The following is a 17,715-nucleotide window of genomic DNA, read 5'->3' on the forward strand; positions in this document are numbered from 1 at the left end:
GGGCCATGCGTGTACCAATGGCTGTGCCGCTGATCTGGAGGTATAAGTTGTTCTCAAACTGGAAATAATTGTGGGTGAGAACAAACTTACATAGGTCTGCTATCAGACTGGCAGTGGTGTCCTCTGGGATAGTGTTTCTAATTGCTTGTAATCTGTCTTCATGTGGAATGTTGGTGTATAGAGCTTCTACATCCATGGTGGCAAGGATGGTGTTATTGGGAAGGTTATCAATGTTTTTTAGTTTCTTTAGGAAGTCAGTAGTATCTTGGAGATAGTTGGTTGTGTAGGGTTTGAGAAGAGAGTCTACATAGCTGGATAAACCAGTAATGAGTGTGCCGATACCAGAGATGATGGGACGTCGGGGGTGTCCAGGTTTATGGATTTTGGGAAGCAGATAGAACAATCCTGGTCGGGGGTCAGAAGGTGTTTCTGTGTGGATTTGTTCCCAAGTAGCTGTAAGGAGGCTTTTAAGGAGACAGTGTAGTTTCTTTTGGTATTCCGAGATGGGATCAAAGGAGAGAGGTTTGTAAAATGTGGTGTTGGAGAGTTGTCTGGTTGCCTCCTGGTTATAGTCGGCCTTATTCATAATGACCCTAGCACCCCCTTTGTCAGCTGGTTTGATTATAATGTCCAGGTTGTTTTTGAGACTCTTGATGGCATGGTGTTCAGCGCGGCTGAGATTGTGTGTCGCTTGTTGTCGTTTGCGAATAATGTCAGTCTGTGCGTTGTTTTGGAAGCTTTGTATATAGAAATCCAGATTGGAATTCCGACCATCAGGGGGAGTCCATATAGAATTATTTTTCCTTTGGTGTTGATAGGGGGGATATGGTAGGTCAGATTGATGTTCATTGGAGGTTTGGAAATATTCTTGGAGGCGGAGGCGGCGAAAAAAAGCCTCAAGGTCACCACAAAATTGTATACAGTTTGTGGAGGACAAAGGGCAGAAAGAGAGACCCCGGGAGAAGACAGACTTTTCTGCTGGATTGAGTCTGTAGGTGGAGAGGTTAACAATATTATTCGGTGGGTTGAGGTAGTTGCTGTTATAGCCTGTGGTGTGGAGCAGTTTAGAAAGTTTATTGTCCTTTCTTTGTTGTAGGGAATCGAAGTGTGTATAGTAGATTTCTTGTCTGGTGGAACAAAAGTCTTGCAAGGTGTTAGCTGGTGTGGATGTTTGTCTTGAGATGAGACTCTCTAAGTTAGAAATGTCATTCTTGATGTTTTTCTGTTTCTTGTATAAAATACTTATCAGGTGGTTCCTTAATTTCTTGGCTAGTGTGAGGCAGAGTCTTTCACTGTAGTCAGTATAGTATGTTGATCTTAAATGGCAAATGAAATTTAATGTTGATAAATGTAAAGTAATGCACATTGGAAAAAATAATCCCAACTATATTTGTATAATATAATGGGGATTAATTTGCCTACAATTAATTGAGAGAGTTTTTGGAGTCATTGTGGATAGTTCTCTGAAAACATCCACTCAATGTGCAGCGGCAGTGAAAAAACAAATAAAATGTTTCATTAAAAAAGTATCGAGAATAAGACAGAAAATATATAAATGCCTCTATATAAAACCCTTGAACAGTACATATAGATATGGTCGCCTCATCTAAAAAAGATATATTGGCATTGGAAGAGGTTCAGAAAATGGCAACAAAAATGATAAGGGGTTTGGAATGGGTCCCATATGAAGAGATATTAAAAACACTTGGACTTTTCAGCTTAGAAAAGAGGAGACTAAGGGGGATATGATAAAGGTCTGTAAAATCATTACTGGAGTGGAAGAAGGGGTGGAAGACATGAATAAGGAAATGTAATTTACTTATTCCCATGATATAAGAATTAGGGGTCACCAAATGATATTAATAGGCAACAAGTTTAAAACAAACAAAAGGAAGTTTTTCTTCACTGAGTGCACAGTCAACCTGTGGAATTCCTTGCCAGAGGTTGTGGTGAAGGCTAGGAATTTAACAGGGTTCAAAAAAGACCTGGAAAGATTCATGGAGGTTAGGTCCATGAATGGCCATTAGCAAGGATGGGTAGGAATGCTGTCCCTAGCCTCTGTTCATCTGGAAATGGGTAACAGGAGAGGGATCACCTGCTGTGTTCCCTCTCTCTGAGGCATCCGGTATTGGCCACTGTCGGCAAACAGGATGCTGGGCTATATGGACCTTTGGTCTGATCCAGTATGGCTGTTGTTATGTTCTTAACAAGTCTCTACTGAGCATGGAGGAACTGTGATTTTTTGAAGTATTATTGGTATGTCATGAATTCCTACACAGAACTACAGAGCTATGTATTGTTTTCTCTTTCTTTCTTTCTTTCTTTCTTTCTTTCTTTCTTTCTTTCTTTCTTTCTTTCTTTCTTTCTTTCTTTCTTTCTTTCTTTCTTTCTTTCTTTCTTTCTTTCTTTCTTTCTTTCTTTCTTTCTTTCTTTCTGCAACTAGACTAGAGAGAATACTAGAAAGTGTAATATAGGGAATAACTTTACATTACTAGGGGGGATTCTAGGGGATCATATATGTCTTTACTTCATTCTAGCCTAGGAAAATGAACTTTAAATGTTTGCAAATATACTGCCCTCCTTCCTATCCCCAAATCAAATATACTCTCCACAGGGACAAAAGAATCAACTAGAGTTTGATAACTTAAAGTAAGTAAATGTGATGAGTATTTATAGACTTTAACCATTGCTGGAAAGTTCCTCCAAAATGTGATTTACCGGAATAAGCTCTTCCTCACTCTATAATCAAAGTCCTGTGTGTTCTGTGAGATCAATGACTGATAAATAGCAAGCCTTGCACAATACCACAAGCAAATGTGATCTCAGCCCTGGGCTTCAGTAGAGATTTCTGCCAGTTAATATGAAGTAAGTGACTCAAAAAAAAAATGTACTGGAAACATGGCCCAAATGTTGCTCCAGGCTCCTGGTTTGCTCAGTAGATCAACCTGCATTCCATTTCTAGCACAGATACAACTTCAGTGTTCTATTCACGATGGACTTTACATCTGTTATCTCTGGAATTTGATGTTGCAAGAGAAGAGGTGGAGAGTGCAACCAGAGGGAGTAGAAAGGAAGGGCAGGTCTTCATTTTTGGAGGACAGGATTAAAAAAACAGCAGAACTCTGACAGGCATTACCAGTGCTGGGTGTATTTTATCCAGCACAAACATGACTTTGCTGAGATGTGTCATCGCTCAGATACTGTGGGCATTCTATGCTATAGGAGAAGGTAAGATGCAAAAAAAATGAAAGGACCCTCGGTCCTAATGTACCATGGTAAAACAGTGATTAATGGAATATAGTTAATAGAGGTGTTAGTGGCAAAGAGAGGAGAATGAATGAGGATATTGAGAGATGGAGGGTTAGTTATGAAGCCTTACTTCTGTGTTGTTCTAGAGACTATTCACTGTATCTACTGCCTAATAAAACAAGGCTATGTGAATACCACAAAATAGTTAAGAGGGATTCCCAGTGTAACAGTATGTTCCTAATTCCCCTTTTTATGTCCTCACAGTAATCTTGGCCGCTGATGAAGTTTACTAAGGCAACCAAATATCTGTTTTCTGTGTTTCTCCAGAGTTATTTTTGTCACACTAAATTAACTATGAATTCAACAGAATTCATGTTTGTTTAGCAATTGTTTTCTTTTCATCCCACTCCAAGTGTAAAGTCATGCTGATTGTAGAAATTATGGTATATAGGCTTGATATAAAGATGCTATGGGGATAGATACTTTGAAAATACCAATAAATGGTGCATTGAGCTCTACAGGGAAGGGTATATTTTAATCTTTGACACTAGACTTTCCGAGTCCTTTCCCATTACATCATAGGGTATGTCTACACTACCTCGCTAGTTCGAACTAGCGGGGGTAATGTAGTCATCCGCAGTTGCAAATGAAGCCCGGGATTTGAATTTCCTGGGCTTCATTTGCATGAAGCCAGCCGGCTCCATTTTTAAATGCCGGCTAGTTCGAACCCCGTGCCGTGCGGCTACACGCGGCATGGAGTAGCTAGTTTGGATTAGGCTTCCTCGTTCCACGAGGAGTACAGCTAGTTCGGATTAGAAGCCTAATCCGAACTAGCTACTCCGTGCCACGTGTAGTCGCGCGGCATGGGGTTCGAACTAGCCGGCATTTAAAAATGGCGCCGGCCGGCTTCATGCAAATGAAGCCCGGGAAATTCAAATCCCGGGCTTCATTTGCAACTGTGGATGACTACATTACTCTCCTAGTTCGAACTAGCGGGGTAGTGTAGACATACCCATACAGTGCACTAGCCCAGAGGGGATGACTTTCTGGGAGACTGGGAGGGTTGCAAACAGTTAATATTTTTGGTACACAGAGGGGGCCATTTGAACTGTAACTTTTAATATCAGACAGACTGTTTTTGCTCAAATAATCCATGGCAACCGTTATCCTAAAAATATTCTCACTGGATACCATCCAGGGTTACACTGCTATGGGTTTATTTCCACCAGGTAAAACTAAAGAGGGGAGAACAGCCACCAAAGGTTTAAACTAAAGAAGCTAGAGCTATCTCTCTCTTACACACACACACACACACAAGCAAGCACACACCCCACAATTCATTCACTCATTGACACCCATTCATTCCTGCCCTCAGGCACTCACACTCTTACACAGGCATATGGGTTGCAGAAGGAGCCAAGGCATGTAGATCCTGGAGGGTCTGTCTGTTCATCATGGCTGGGGAAGCTTGTCAGGAGGAGAGACACTGGAGAGGAGCTTCTCAGGAGCAAGGGGAAGAAAAAAAGAGTTTCACATGTTTTTCCTCTCCTTATATTGTGTCTGAATGGCCCCTGTCACTCATTCACCTTGTCATCAGGGAGCATGCCCAGACTTCCCTTTATCCACCAGGGAGCATGCCCAGACTGTGATGACTCATTGAAATGTGCTCCATTGTTCCAAGCCTTCTTTAAACACATGCTCACACTCTTTCTCCATTCACTCAGGGGAGAATGCATCTTAGAGGAAGTTACAAGCAAGGTGGCTGAGAATTAAAAAGATTATGTAGTTGCAGCTTACAGTAAGTTTCTGAGAGTTACACAGATTACAAAAATTTGACAAACATTACAGTGAGTTGCAGTTTAAAACCTTAGACCTTACAGTTTGGTGTAGCTTTAGAAAATCCATGTACATAAATCAAGTAAGCTCAGGGGGAGGCTTTTTTATGCAACAGTAACTAAGCAACTCAGAAGTTTAACAACTTACCTTCTGAAAGATTCACAGTTCTTCACGCATGAAAATCTGGGTAACTGGACATGGCATGAGGTGCCCACACTCTGTGCTGTGATCAGTTATTCACATTTTCACTGTCTCAACTAATTGTTTGTATGGTAGGAGACATTAATTTTCAGACCCCTTCATGCCTAACCAGAATATCTGATTTTCAACAGTAGCTTTTGCTACTTTTCTTTATAGGACTTCCTCCCTTCTCCCAGGGCCCCATGACATATTTTAGATTTGCATGCATCGACCAGTGTGGATGTGACAAGATTACACAGGTCTCACCAATATGGAATAGATTTTTAAGCAGGAAAAGATGTGCTAAATTAATTTTTTTTCTTTCTGTGATGGTTTATATATATAAATAGATAAAGGGGAAGAGATAACGGTATTATATTTTAGCTGAAATTAATCTTCTGGAGACATTGACCATCTCTGGAGATATTTAAGAGTAGGTTAGATATATGTATATCAGGGATGATCTAGACAGTACTGGGTCCTGCCATGAGGGCAGGGGACTGGACTCGATGACCTCTCGAGGTCCCTTCTAGTCCTAGTATTCTATGATTCTATGACATATATGCAATCTAAAATCTACCTGAGCACTGCTGTGCAAGCTGACAAAACAGACTGAGACACTCAGCTGCTTAGATTCCCAATCTGCACCTCTAATTAATAACACTGTGTGTTTGGTTTGTTTAGTGCCAGTGTGTGAACAGCCACCTGATGTTGATTTTGGCAACATTATTAGTGATGAGAAGCTGCAATATGTGGAGAGTGACACAGTGCAGTATGGCTGCAACCCTGGATACACACTGGCAGGATCACAACGGATAAAGTGTGACGGGAGAAACTGGACGCCACCTCCAAAATGTTTGGGTAAAAGGAAATTTGGATTTATTGTATTTCCCAAATCTGAGGTGAATTTATGTAGCTGTCACTCAGACACCAGAGGCCAGAGGAATTCTTTGTTACTTCAGTATTGCAGGAATGTGGTTGGTGTGCCATCCCCATGGTGTCAGGGTGCATTCTGACACAGGTATCTGTCAAGGAAGAAAACAAATAGTGTATTAAATTTCTGTCACTCGATTTTATAGCATTGTCTTACCAGTGGGTTCACTGTGTTATCCCTCCATGTATACAGTGACATTCTAATGACTGTGGAGTCACCTTCATTCTTTATTCCTGGAGCAGCTTCCTTCCTTCAAATTCCTTCACACAACTCTCCTCTTGGGGCTTGACTTCCCTCGCTCCCAGTAATCTATGTCCAGACGTTCCCGCCTCGAGTTCTTAGGACAATTTATAAATAGTCATTTGAAACCTTTGGCAATTTAAATAGTTAAGAAGCCTAATAACTTAATGTAGCAGGGCAAACTGTGTTACCTTTAAACCACTGCTTGCCTCTCCACATACACCTTCCAAGACACGTAAATCTTTACCCTTGTGTTGTGTATATTTGACTGAGTCTCTACAAGTAATATTCTTAGTTATAAAAGAAAAGTTTATCAAGGAACTGATAAAAATGAGTCAACAGAAATGATTTTCTGATCAAAATGAAACAGACCTGAACTCAGTATATATTGAGGTTCTTAGGGATGATCTCTTAATTGGTCATTTCTCCAGTAACCCCAGTTCCAACTGTCTGACGGGCAGCAGCTACTTTGCAGACAGCATGTCACCATCTCCCTTTTACCATTGCTTGACAAATGTAAAGTGCAATTGAAATGTAATTCAACTCGGAACCCAATGGAAGCAGAATTAGGTCCCATATCTAATGCAGACTCTTGAAATTAATGATGAGATTTAGTTCATAAATTATTTTGATATGTGACATAATTGCTTTCTGGGGCCACAGCATAAATGAGATTCTTATTATGGTGAAAGGTTAAAAATAAAAAAGCTTTAATTCTATGTAATCTGATTTTGACTTTTGGGACTAATTAATTTAAATATTAGTGATGAGTAATATGTTGCTTTAATTTTTCCTGTTTTCACTTAGCACCATGCACTATCACAAAACAGCAGCTTGAGGAGAAAAAACTGCTTCTGCCTAGTGGCCGTAGACGTACATTAATGATTCAAACTGATCAAGTTGTGGAATTTTCTTGCAGTGAAGGATATGTCCTCATGGTGCCCTCAAACAGGAAGTGTTTTGATGGGCACATGGATTTTCCACTGTGTATCTCTGGTAAGTATGGTAATTTGCAGACATTGTCTATAGATCACATGAGATGAAGAGAAGATAATGAAGAAAATCTCATTCAAAGTTGCCTTAAAGGTGAGCAAGCAATGTTTGTACATTGTGTTATTTTTGCTTTGTTTTGTTTTGTTTTTGCCTAGAGACAGGAAAGAAATGTGGACGTCCCCCTGTTGTTGCTAATGGAGATATGACTACTTTTGCCCAAAAAGAGTATGCCTCAGGCTCTCTTGTGGAGTACACATGTCAAAAGTTTTATTCATTGAAAGGGCAAAACAAATCTTTCTGTGACAATGGAAACTGGATTGAAATACCAGTTTGTGAGGGTAAGATGATGTTTTCAAAAACAAAGCCTCTTTTTTTAATGTTTCTAACAGTAAATATACCTGATAGTAGGTAAAGATGCTTCACAATTCAAATATAAATTTTGTTGTCAAATTGTTTTGTAATAGTATTTTGAACTCCATAATGTAGAGATTTTACTGTTAGAAATCTAAATATTTCCCACGAGAGTCCAAAATCTGTTGAATTTGTTTTTGGAGCATGCATTTCCTTGAAATTCAGCATTTCATGAACATTCAATGAACATCCAGTGTAATTTCAAAGTATAAAATTCAAACTAATAAAAGTAAATACACATAAGTTAGATGGGACAACTGATTGACTTTGGATATGATTGAGGCCAAGACATTATCAATAGGGATTCAGTGTTTATATGGCCTATATTAATATCATGATTAATTCAGATAAAATATTTTACCCTGTATCCCACTTCCACTAAGTGGGGCAGAGTGAGACCAGCCTCACTAGTCTGGACTGAGAGCACTCCCTGAGTGTGTGAGACCTGCTGCATTTTTCGATTTTTTTTGTTTCTGTTGGTGATGCCCATTGACTGGGAATGGGGAACTGGGAGTTGAGGGGGTGGTGCTAGCAGAGATGGGGAACGCTTCCTACCCTGACTCCCAGGAGTCAAGTGGGCACATTCCAGGAGCAGCATGGGGCTAGGCCAGGCAGGAAGTACCCCAACATCCAGCCCCCTGCACCCCATATCTTCTACCCCAGACCAAACTCTCATCTCAGTGCCAACACCCTACATCCCTGCCCACACCCCTATCCCAGCCCTTATTCCCCTCTCAGAACCAGCAACGTCCACCCCCTTCTACTCCCCAACACTCTGCCCAGCCCAGAATCCCCTCTTTCCCTCTTGCACCCAGAGCTTGAACTCCAAACCACTCATGATCCCCAACCCCAGCCCAGTGAAAGTGAGCGTGGGAGGGGGAGAGCAAGCAATGGAAGAGGGTGGATGGAGTGAGCTGGACAGTCCTTTGAGGAAAAGGTGGCAACTGTGGGAAGGGGCAGGGTAGATCCTGGGTTGCCCTTAAATTCAAAAAGTACTCTTGGGTGCAAAAAGGTTGGAGACGACTGTTTTAGATTATGACCATTGTATTTGATTGGACTGTTTGACCATGCATTGTCTTCCCCATATTTAAAATTTTTCTTTGAGCCAGTCCTAACTTCTGACATTTTGATTCCTTGACAGAAGGAAAACATAGTAATTTAACATGCTATCTTACCACAATAAAAATATGTACGTAATTATATTCCCGTTTTTTTTTTCATTCTAGACCCATGTATTATCTCTCAGGAAGAAATGCAAAATCATGGCATAGAGCTGACTGAGGCATACAATGGAACACAATACGTACAATACCATGATTTTGTTGTGTTTAATTGCAAATCAGGACACATACCCCAGGCATTGTTATCTATTTCCAACTTTACTGTGCAGTGTAATTCAGGCAACATTGCATATCCACACTGCAATAAAGGTATTCATTCTTAATAACATGACTATTTTGGGGATATTCAGAGATGGGAGGAAAATGAGTAATCTGGGAACAGAAGACCAGTGCTTCATCAGCTTTTATTGGATAAGTACAGAAAACTATCACTATAAAAAGTGTACAATGTACAGATAACACTTGTGAAATGAATTACCTTGTATTTATTTAGGAGGACTTCACTGGCTTAGTTGTTGAACATAACAGTTTAATAGATTAGGGTAGATAGAAGCATTTATTGCTTTAATGTATTATTTGATAAACTCGGAAAAGATCAGCACACATTGGGAAAAATTAGCCTTTAGTGAAAAAGTCAAACTAGATGTAGTTACAGGTAAATTAGCTTCCTTGCAAATACAGAGTTCCCAGGTCAGGGTGTATAAACTTAGCAGAGATGCTTCTCAATTCATTTATCGTTGGTGTAGAGTTGGTAAGAAAATGGATAAGTGGGATCAGAAGGCAGAATTAATACAGCAGGATTGAGCATCTACTTTCTTGAAGGTTCAGACTTTACAGGTAAAATTAGGCAAGGGAAGAGTGCTATCAGCATTTTCACTTTAAGTATCTAATATATATAATACAGTACAATTACTCTCTATTTCAATGCTCTGTGTTTATTTCAGATGAATTAGGAAGATGTGGTCCTGCACCTTCTATTCAAAATGGAGACATCATTTCTGAACAATTGCCAGTATATGCAGCAGGTTCTTCAGTGGAGTACAAATGCCAACGTTTTCATGGAATGACAGGATCCAAAACAATCACATGCCGCTTGGGCAAATGGACAGCCCCACCAATATGTTCAGGTACATATGGAATTATTTTTATGTCATGAAAAAGGAGCACAGTAAATTAAGTGAATGTGCAAGTTAGAAGATTTCCAAAGTGGCATTTAAAAACCTGCATTTGTGCATAAACTAACTGGTTTGCCATATAGCTATTTAATTTGGTATTGCCAAATACTGTTTCTAACCCTATCACAGAATAATTGGAACATGGTGAAGTGCAGAATAGATTGGTGTCTGAAGGCAACAGTGCAGAGTATTTCTCTACTACACTATTCTTCTCTATTACGCTATTGTTACAGTCAATTTTTACTGTGTGGTGTTTCAGAAAACCATCAGTTCAATCCTCTTGAAGTTAATCATTAAAGGATATATGTGAGTTCAATAACCATAATAGCCTGAAACTTCAGAGGGGTAGCTGAATTAGTCTGTCACTGGAAAAACTTAAAAAACAATAAATAATCTAGCAACACCATAAAGACTAATAAAACATGTAGATGTGTCATGAGCTTTCGTGGGTACAACCCACTTCTTCAGATGACAGGAGTATTAAAATAATAGAGATGTAGCCATGTTAGTCTACTCTAGCTGAAACAAAAAACAGGACTATGTAGCACTTTAAAGACTAACAAGATGGTTTATTAGGTGATGAGCTTTTCTGGGCCAGACCCACTTCCTCAGATCAAATTGTGGAAGAAAATTGGCATGACCATATATACCAAAGGGATACAATCAAAAAAAGTGAACACATATAAAAAGGACAAATTAAATTTCAGAACAGAGGGGTGATGACAGAGGAGGGGGGGAGGTTAATGTCTGTGAGCTAATGATATTAGAGGTGAAAATTTGGGAAACTATCTTTGTAATGGATAAGGTAATTAGCATCTTTATTGAGACCCAGGCGTAGTGTCAAATTTAAGCATGAATGACAGTTCAGAGGTTTCTCTTTCAAGTCTGGTGTTCGATGTCTTTGAAGCAGGATGCAGGTAATCAAGTCGTTGAGACAATGCCCTTTCTAGTTGAAATGGCAAGAAACTGTTTTTTCTTTGTGATACTGTCTGATATCTGTTTTGTGGGCATTGATCCTTTGGCGAAGTGTCTGAGACGCCTGTCTAATGTACATAGCAGATGGACACTGTCGGCACATGATAGCATAAATTATATTTCTGGATGAGCAGGAATATGTGTTCTTGATCTTATAATTGAATTGGTTAACTAAAAGAAACTACGCTGTCTCCTTAAAGAATTCCCTACATCTACTTGGGACCAAATCCACACCGAAACACCTTCTGAACCCAGACCAGGATTGTTCTATCTGCTTCTTTAAGGAGACAGTGTAGTTTCTTTTGGTATTCTGAAGTGGGATCAGAGAAGAGAGGTTTGTAAAATGTGGTGTTGGAGAGTTGTCTGGTTGCCTACTGCTTATAGTTGGGCTTATTCATAATGACCACAGCACCTCCTTTGTCAGCTTAAAGAACTCCCTACATCTACTTGGGACCAAATCCACACAGAAACACCTTCTGAACCCCGACCATGATTGTTCTATCTGCTTCCCAAAATCCATAAACCTGGAAACCCCAGACGTCCCATCATCTCAGGTATCGGCACGCTCACTACTGGATTATCCAGCTATGTAGACTCTCTTCTCAAACCCTACAAAACCAACACTCCCAGCTATCTCCGAGATACTACTGACTTCCTGAGAAAACCACAAAACATTGATAACCTCCCCAATAACACCATCCTTGCTATCATGGATGTAGAAGCTCTATACACCAACATTCCACATGAAGACGGATTACAAGCAATTAGAAACACTATCCCAGAGGACACCACTGCCAATCTGGCAGCAGACCTATGTAACTTTCTTCTCACCCACAATTATTTCCAATTTGAGGACAACTTATACCTCCAGATCAGCAGCACAGCCATGGGTACCTGCATGAACCCACAGTACGCTAACATCTTTATGGCTGACTTAGAACAATGTTTCCTCAGATCCCGTCCCCTTTTACTCCTTCTCTACTTATGCTACATCGATGACATCTTTATGATCTGGACCCATGGCCAAGGAACACTGGAGACATTCCACAGAGATTTTAACAACCCACACCCCACCATCAGTCTCAGCTTGGACCATCCTACACGAGAGATCCATTTCCTGGATACCACAGTACAAATCACCAATGGTAAATTAGACACCACTCTCTACAGAAAACCCACTGACTCATACAATTACCTACATGCCTCCCGCTCCCATCCAGAACACACCATAAGATCCATTGTCTATAGCCAAGCCCTTCAATACAACCGCATCTGCTCTAATCCCACTGACAGAGACCAGAAACTTCAGGATCTCTACTGAGCATTTATAAACCTCAATTACCCACCAGGAAAAATAAAAAAAAAAACAAATTGAAAGAGCCAGACGAATACCCAGAAACCATCTACTTCAAGACAGACCCAAGAAAACCAACAATAGAACACCACTTGTCATCACCTACAGCCCCCAAATTAAACCCGTCCAACACATTATCAATAAACTACAACCCTATACTGGAACAGGATACTACACTCCGAGAGGCTCTTGGAGACAGACCCATATTCTCCTATAGACAACCACCTAACCTCAAGATGATTCTTACCAACAACCACAGGACACACCACACTAACACCAACCCTGGAACTTTCCCTTGCAACAAATTCCGGTGCCAGCATTGTCCACATATTTACTCTGCTGACAGCAGTATTGGACCTAACCAAATCAGTTATAAGATCAAGAACACATTCCTGCTCATCCAGAAATATAATTTATGCCATCATGTGCCGACAGTGTCCACCTGCTATGTACATTAGACAGGCGTCTCAGACACTTCGCCAAAGGATCAATGCCCACAAAACAGATATCAGACAGTATCACAAAGAAAAAACAGTTTCTTGCCATTTCAACTAGAAAGGGCAATGTCTCAATGACTTGATTACCTGCATCCTGCTTCAAAGACATCGAACACCAGACTTGAAAGAGAATCCTCTGAACTGTCATTCATGCTTAAATTTGACACTACGCCTGGGTCTCAACAAAGATGCTAATTATCTTACCCATTACAAAAATAGTTTCCCCAATTATCACCTCAAATATCATTAGCTCACAGACATTAACCTCCCTCCCCCAGCCATCACCCCTCTATTCTGAAATTTAATTTGTCCTTTTTATATGTGTTCACTTTTTTGATTGTATCCCTTTGGTATATGTGGTCATGCCAATTTTCTTCCACAATTTGATCTGAGGAAGTAGGTCTGGCCCACAAAAACTCATCACCTAATAAACCATATTTTTAGTCTTTAAAGTGCTACATAGTCCAGTTTTTGGAGTATTAAAAGTCTAGTTCCAAAAATAAATAGGGAGTGGAGGAGGAAGGATGGTGACAAAATAGTGAATTAGAGTGTTCAATTTACAAGAAGATGATAGAGAAGGTGCAAATTGTTCTTACGTACCCATTGTTTAATTGGTTAAGTCATTAGGATGTGGAAGGTACAGTGCTAGTCAGGTAATGTCTTTATTAATACCTTTGTGATGGGTCCCAAACCTGGAAATGAAGTTAAGTTCCAATGCTTCCCTTTGTGTTTGGCTTGTGGAGTTGGACTGAAACAACACAGTGACTTGATCTCCATTAATGAGTGTAGGTTAAAGTGGTCTCCAACAGGTTTTTGTGTGTTGCCTTTTTGGATATCTTATTTGTGTCCATTAATTCCTTCACTCTTAGAGACTGTCCAGTTTGGCCAATATACATAGCAGAGGGGAATTGCTGGCCTTTGATGGCATAGATCACATTAGTGGATGTGCATCCAAAAACCACACAAAAACATGTTGGAGAACAGATAAACATGTTAAAGAATACTCATTAATGGATCTCAAAGTCATCTGTATTTAGAGTACAATGTTTAGAAGGAATACTACAATGTAGGGGTATCTGACTAAAACAGTTGTTAGATTTTACTGAGGAAGTCTAGGATTTAAAAAAATACCCAGAGTATGCCTGGCAGAGTGGCTCTGTGGGTAGGGCTTCCATAGAAACATGTGGGAAATCATGGTTCCTGTACCAGCCAACCTGAGATCTCAATAGACAAGAAGAAAATGACACAGTTCATAAACAAAGTGAGCAGAGTGTTACTTAGCTTAGGACAATCAGTTTCTCATTCATGTGGGATATAAATGTGGCAAAAATGTGTCATGATAGCAGGTCTTACTCAAATCCTCTCACTAGTGCAATTTCTTATCCAGGTTGTTGACTGTCCCTGTGATATTCCTCTGAATCTGAAAGTTTTAGTTCCTTTGTCTTGGTTGCAGCTGATCATGGTTAAGAAGTTCCCAGGGGACTTAAGTTTTCCTGTTCTCTGTCTAGCAGGGACCTATTTAAATAGCTGGCAGGGACTTGGGTTATGATAGGAGAGTACCTGTAAGAAGCTGAAGTTTCCTTCATCCTTTTAACCCAAATGGCTGTGAGGAGGATTTGATTAATAGAGTTTCATAGCTCTGATGCCATCCTGTTTATTTATAAAAAGTGTACAAAGTCCCAACCCAGTCATCCTGCTGAGGGTGGCAAGGTAAGGTTCTCCTTTACCTCTGGAGCTTTGGCCAAGCCTCCTCGCTGTTTGGCTGCTGGGCTTCAGCTGAGCTTGGAGCTCCCCTTCTTATACTTCCAGTCCCGCCTTTCTGCTTCCTGTGGGCTGGGCTGGGGTGCTCTGGCAGAGCTCACCAAGGGCTATTTAGGGAAACTTCCTCTTCTGGGTCATCAGGAGGCCACGCTGCATCATTACAGGCTTATAAATGCCTGATACGGGGATTTGCTTTATTTATTTATTTACAAGATCACAAAGAGAAAACAGTTTCTTGCCATTTTAACCAGAAAGGACACTCTCTCAATGACTTAATCACCTGCATTCTGCTACAAAGACCTTTTACATCTGCACTTGAAAGGGAATCCTCTGAACTGTCATTCATGTTAAAATTCGACACTTTCCAACAAGGACTTAACAAACATTTGAACTATCTCACCCATTACCAAGACAGTTTCCCCAATTATCACCTCTAATACCATTAACTCACAAACATCCCACTCTCCCTACCTCTAATATAATCAATTCACAGACACTTACCTTCCTTCCTCCCCCCACCCCGCACCCCCCTCCTGTTCTGCAATGTGATTTGTCCTTTTCATATCTGTTCATTTTTTTTAATTGTATCCTTTGGTATATATGGTTGTGACTACTTTCTTCCACTATTTGATCTGAGGAAGTGGGTCTGGCCCACGAAAGTTCATCATCTAATAAACCATCTTGTTAGTCTTTAAAGTGCTACATTGTCCTGCATTTTGCTTCAACTACCCCAGACTAACACGGCTACATTTCTATCACTATGCTTTATTTATGTTTCTCCAGCAGTGAAGTTGCAAGTATGAATTGGCACCAAAGACAAAAGCTGCATTGTTTTGTTTTGCTATTCCTTTCTCTCCCTTTTTGTTTTATTTTGGCTTGAAGCAGGATCAAAATTTAACAGTAGCAGCTCCAACCCATCTGAACTAACTTCTCTTTTCCCCATAAAGAAGAATTGCCAATATCTTTAATACTGTCTAAAAATGGAAATGGAGTATTCTTATAAAACCTCTCTACTTCTAAAGAAGTAGGACATAAGGGATGTTGTTTAGAATAAAAAGCCTTATTTCAAATGCTTTACCTGCATTTTCTTCTTTTTCTATGTCTTTAAATATTAACATGATTTAAACGATTTGTTTGTCATGGGCTCTCTTATTCCATCCAGCCAAACACACCGGGGATGTAGTGCAGAAGAGATTAAACAGATCCAGTACAGTCAGCTTTAGGTCTCTGGGGGTATGTCTACACTACCCTCCTAATTCGAAATAGGAGGGTAATGTAGTCATACTGCAATTGCAAATGAAGCCTGGGATTTGAATTTCACGGGCTTCATTTGCATAAAGCCGGCCGGCACCATATTTAAATGCCGGCAGTTCGAACCCCGTGCCGCGCGGCTACACACGGCACGGAGTAGCTAGTTCGGATTAGGCTTCCTAATCCGAACTAGCTGTACTCCTCATTCCACGAAATTCAAATCCCGGGCTTCATTTGCAATTGCGGTATGACTACATTACCCTCGTATTTCGAATTAGGAGGGTAGTGTAGACATACCCAGGGAGACTTCATTTTCTGGATAATGTTTTTCCACAGTAATCAGAACGATGCTTAAAACAACAGCTGCTCCATTCTGAAACCCGCAATAAAATAAACTATCTCAAGCAAATATTCACATCACTAAAGATGGCAGAAGAGCTGTAGACTTTTAGTCCATAGGAATTTCTCTGGGTCAGTTTTATGAAGATGAAGTTCATAAATGACATAGCTACAGATTGGACCTCCCTGATCCGGCACTCTCAGGATACGACCTGTCTCAGATGAGGGATTTTGCTGGACCAAGGAAGGTCATTTCTGGGCCCCCCGCCATCACCGTGCTTCTTTGCCATAGTCCCATTGCCAGTCTCCCAGCTGGTTTCCTCCTGCTGCTGGCCCCTTAGTTCAGGGCTGTCGGCCCCACCATGACAGCTCCACTACAGCAAGCACAGCCCCACCGTAGGGTTCCAAGCCCCTCAGGGCAGTCCTCTTGCTGGGGTCCAGCTGCACTGGTGGGTGGCAGCCCTGCTTTGGATTCAGCCTCACTGGGCAGCTCTGTTGCTGGACCAAAAAGTCCCAGTTAAGAGAAATTCAACCTGTAATAAATCTAGTAAATAAGTTAGGGTACGTCTACACTGCAGCATAGTTTCCAAATAAGCTATTTCAGAAAAATAACTCCCCAAATAGCTATTTAGAAATATTATTCTGGAATGAGAACCCCACTATTTTGAAATTATTTTGAAATAACGTGTTTGTTGTATAGATACTTACCTTGTTATTTAGAAATAACACTAGAATGGTGACATGCCCTGATAATCTTAACTGAAGGGGAGATTTACAGCATAATGTCCTTTTTCCAGTTTTTAAACTTGTTTGTCTGTTTCTGTTTAGAAATTAGATGTGATTCTCCAACAGTGACTAATGGAACCTACCACCCTCTAAGGAGAGTCTTCAGAGAAGAGGATACAATCAGTGTGACCTGTAATGCAGGATTTCACTTTGATACAAATAATAGGAACAATATTTCTGAATGCACAAAGACTGGGTGGATACCCTTTCCAAGATGTACCCGTAAGTTGGTTTTAATTGATCATGTTTAAAACTGTTACTGCCCAGTTATACAAATATTTATATAATTTCTGCAACTGATAATGTAAACAGAAATGAAACAGACATAACTGCAGGTTTTACCTTAATGAACTTAGATAAACACCTGTGAAAATAAGATGATATGGTATAAGTTAGTAGAGTTGTAAATTACTATACGTATACACTATAATTTGTTTGACAAAATGTGCTAGATTCAACTTTCAACAGGGAAGATTTGTAACTGTGTGCATTATCCATCCAAAGAGTAGAATTCAAGAATAAGACTGATGTTCTGAATGAATGGTAAAACAAAATCCTATGGGTCATAATTGGATTCTGAGTCAGTCACTGAGGGTATGTCTACACAACAGGG

General features: G+C 40.2%; 1 protein-coding gene across 5 annotated transcripts in view; it reads left to right on the top strand.

Annotated features, from left to right (window-relative positions):
* Window positions 1-3,041: 3,041 nt before the first annotated feature.
* LOC102457151 (complement factor H-like) overlaps window positions 3,042-17,715 on the top strand; it is a 72,814-nt gene continuing 58,140 nt past the window's right edge. For 2 of the 5 annotated variants that reach the window (XM_075936709.1, XM_075936705.1), the window contains exons 1-7: window positions 3,050-3,228; window positions 5,950-6,126; window positions 7,247-7,435; window positions 7,588-7,770; window positions 9,070-9,273; window positions 9,909-10,091; window positions 17,145-17,324. In XM_075936709.1, coding sequence (XP_075792824.1) covers window positions 3,168-3,228; window positions 5,950-6,126; window positions 7,247-7,435; window positions 7,588-7,770; window positions 9,070-9,273; window positions 9,909-10,091; window positions 17,145-17,324 — 1,177 coding nt within the window. In that variant the 5' untranslated portion in view covers window positions 3,050-3,167. Of the gene's footprint in view, window positions 3,229-5,949; window positions 6,127-7,246; window positions 7,436-7,587; window positions 7,771-9,069; window positions 9,274-9,908; window positions 10,092-17,144; window positions 17,325-17,715 lie in introns of all 5 variants that reach the window. The other 3 variants (XM_075936708.1, XM_075936707.1, XM_075936706.1) reach the window with 3 other exon arrangements.

Source organism: Pelodiscus sinensis, chromosome 9 (assembly GCF_049634645.1).
Source record: "Pelodiscus sinensis isolate JC-2024 chromosome 9, ASM4963464v1, whole genome shotgun sequence".
Lineage (NCBI taxonomy): Eukaryota > Metazoa > Chordata > Testudines > Trionychidae > Pelodiscus > Pelodiscus sinensis.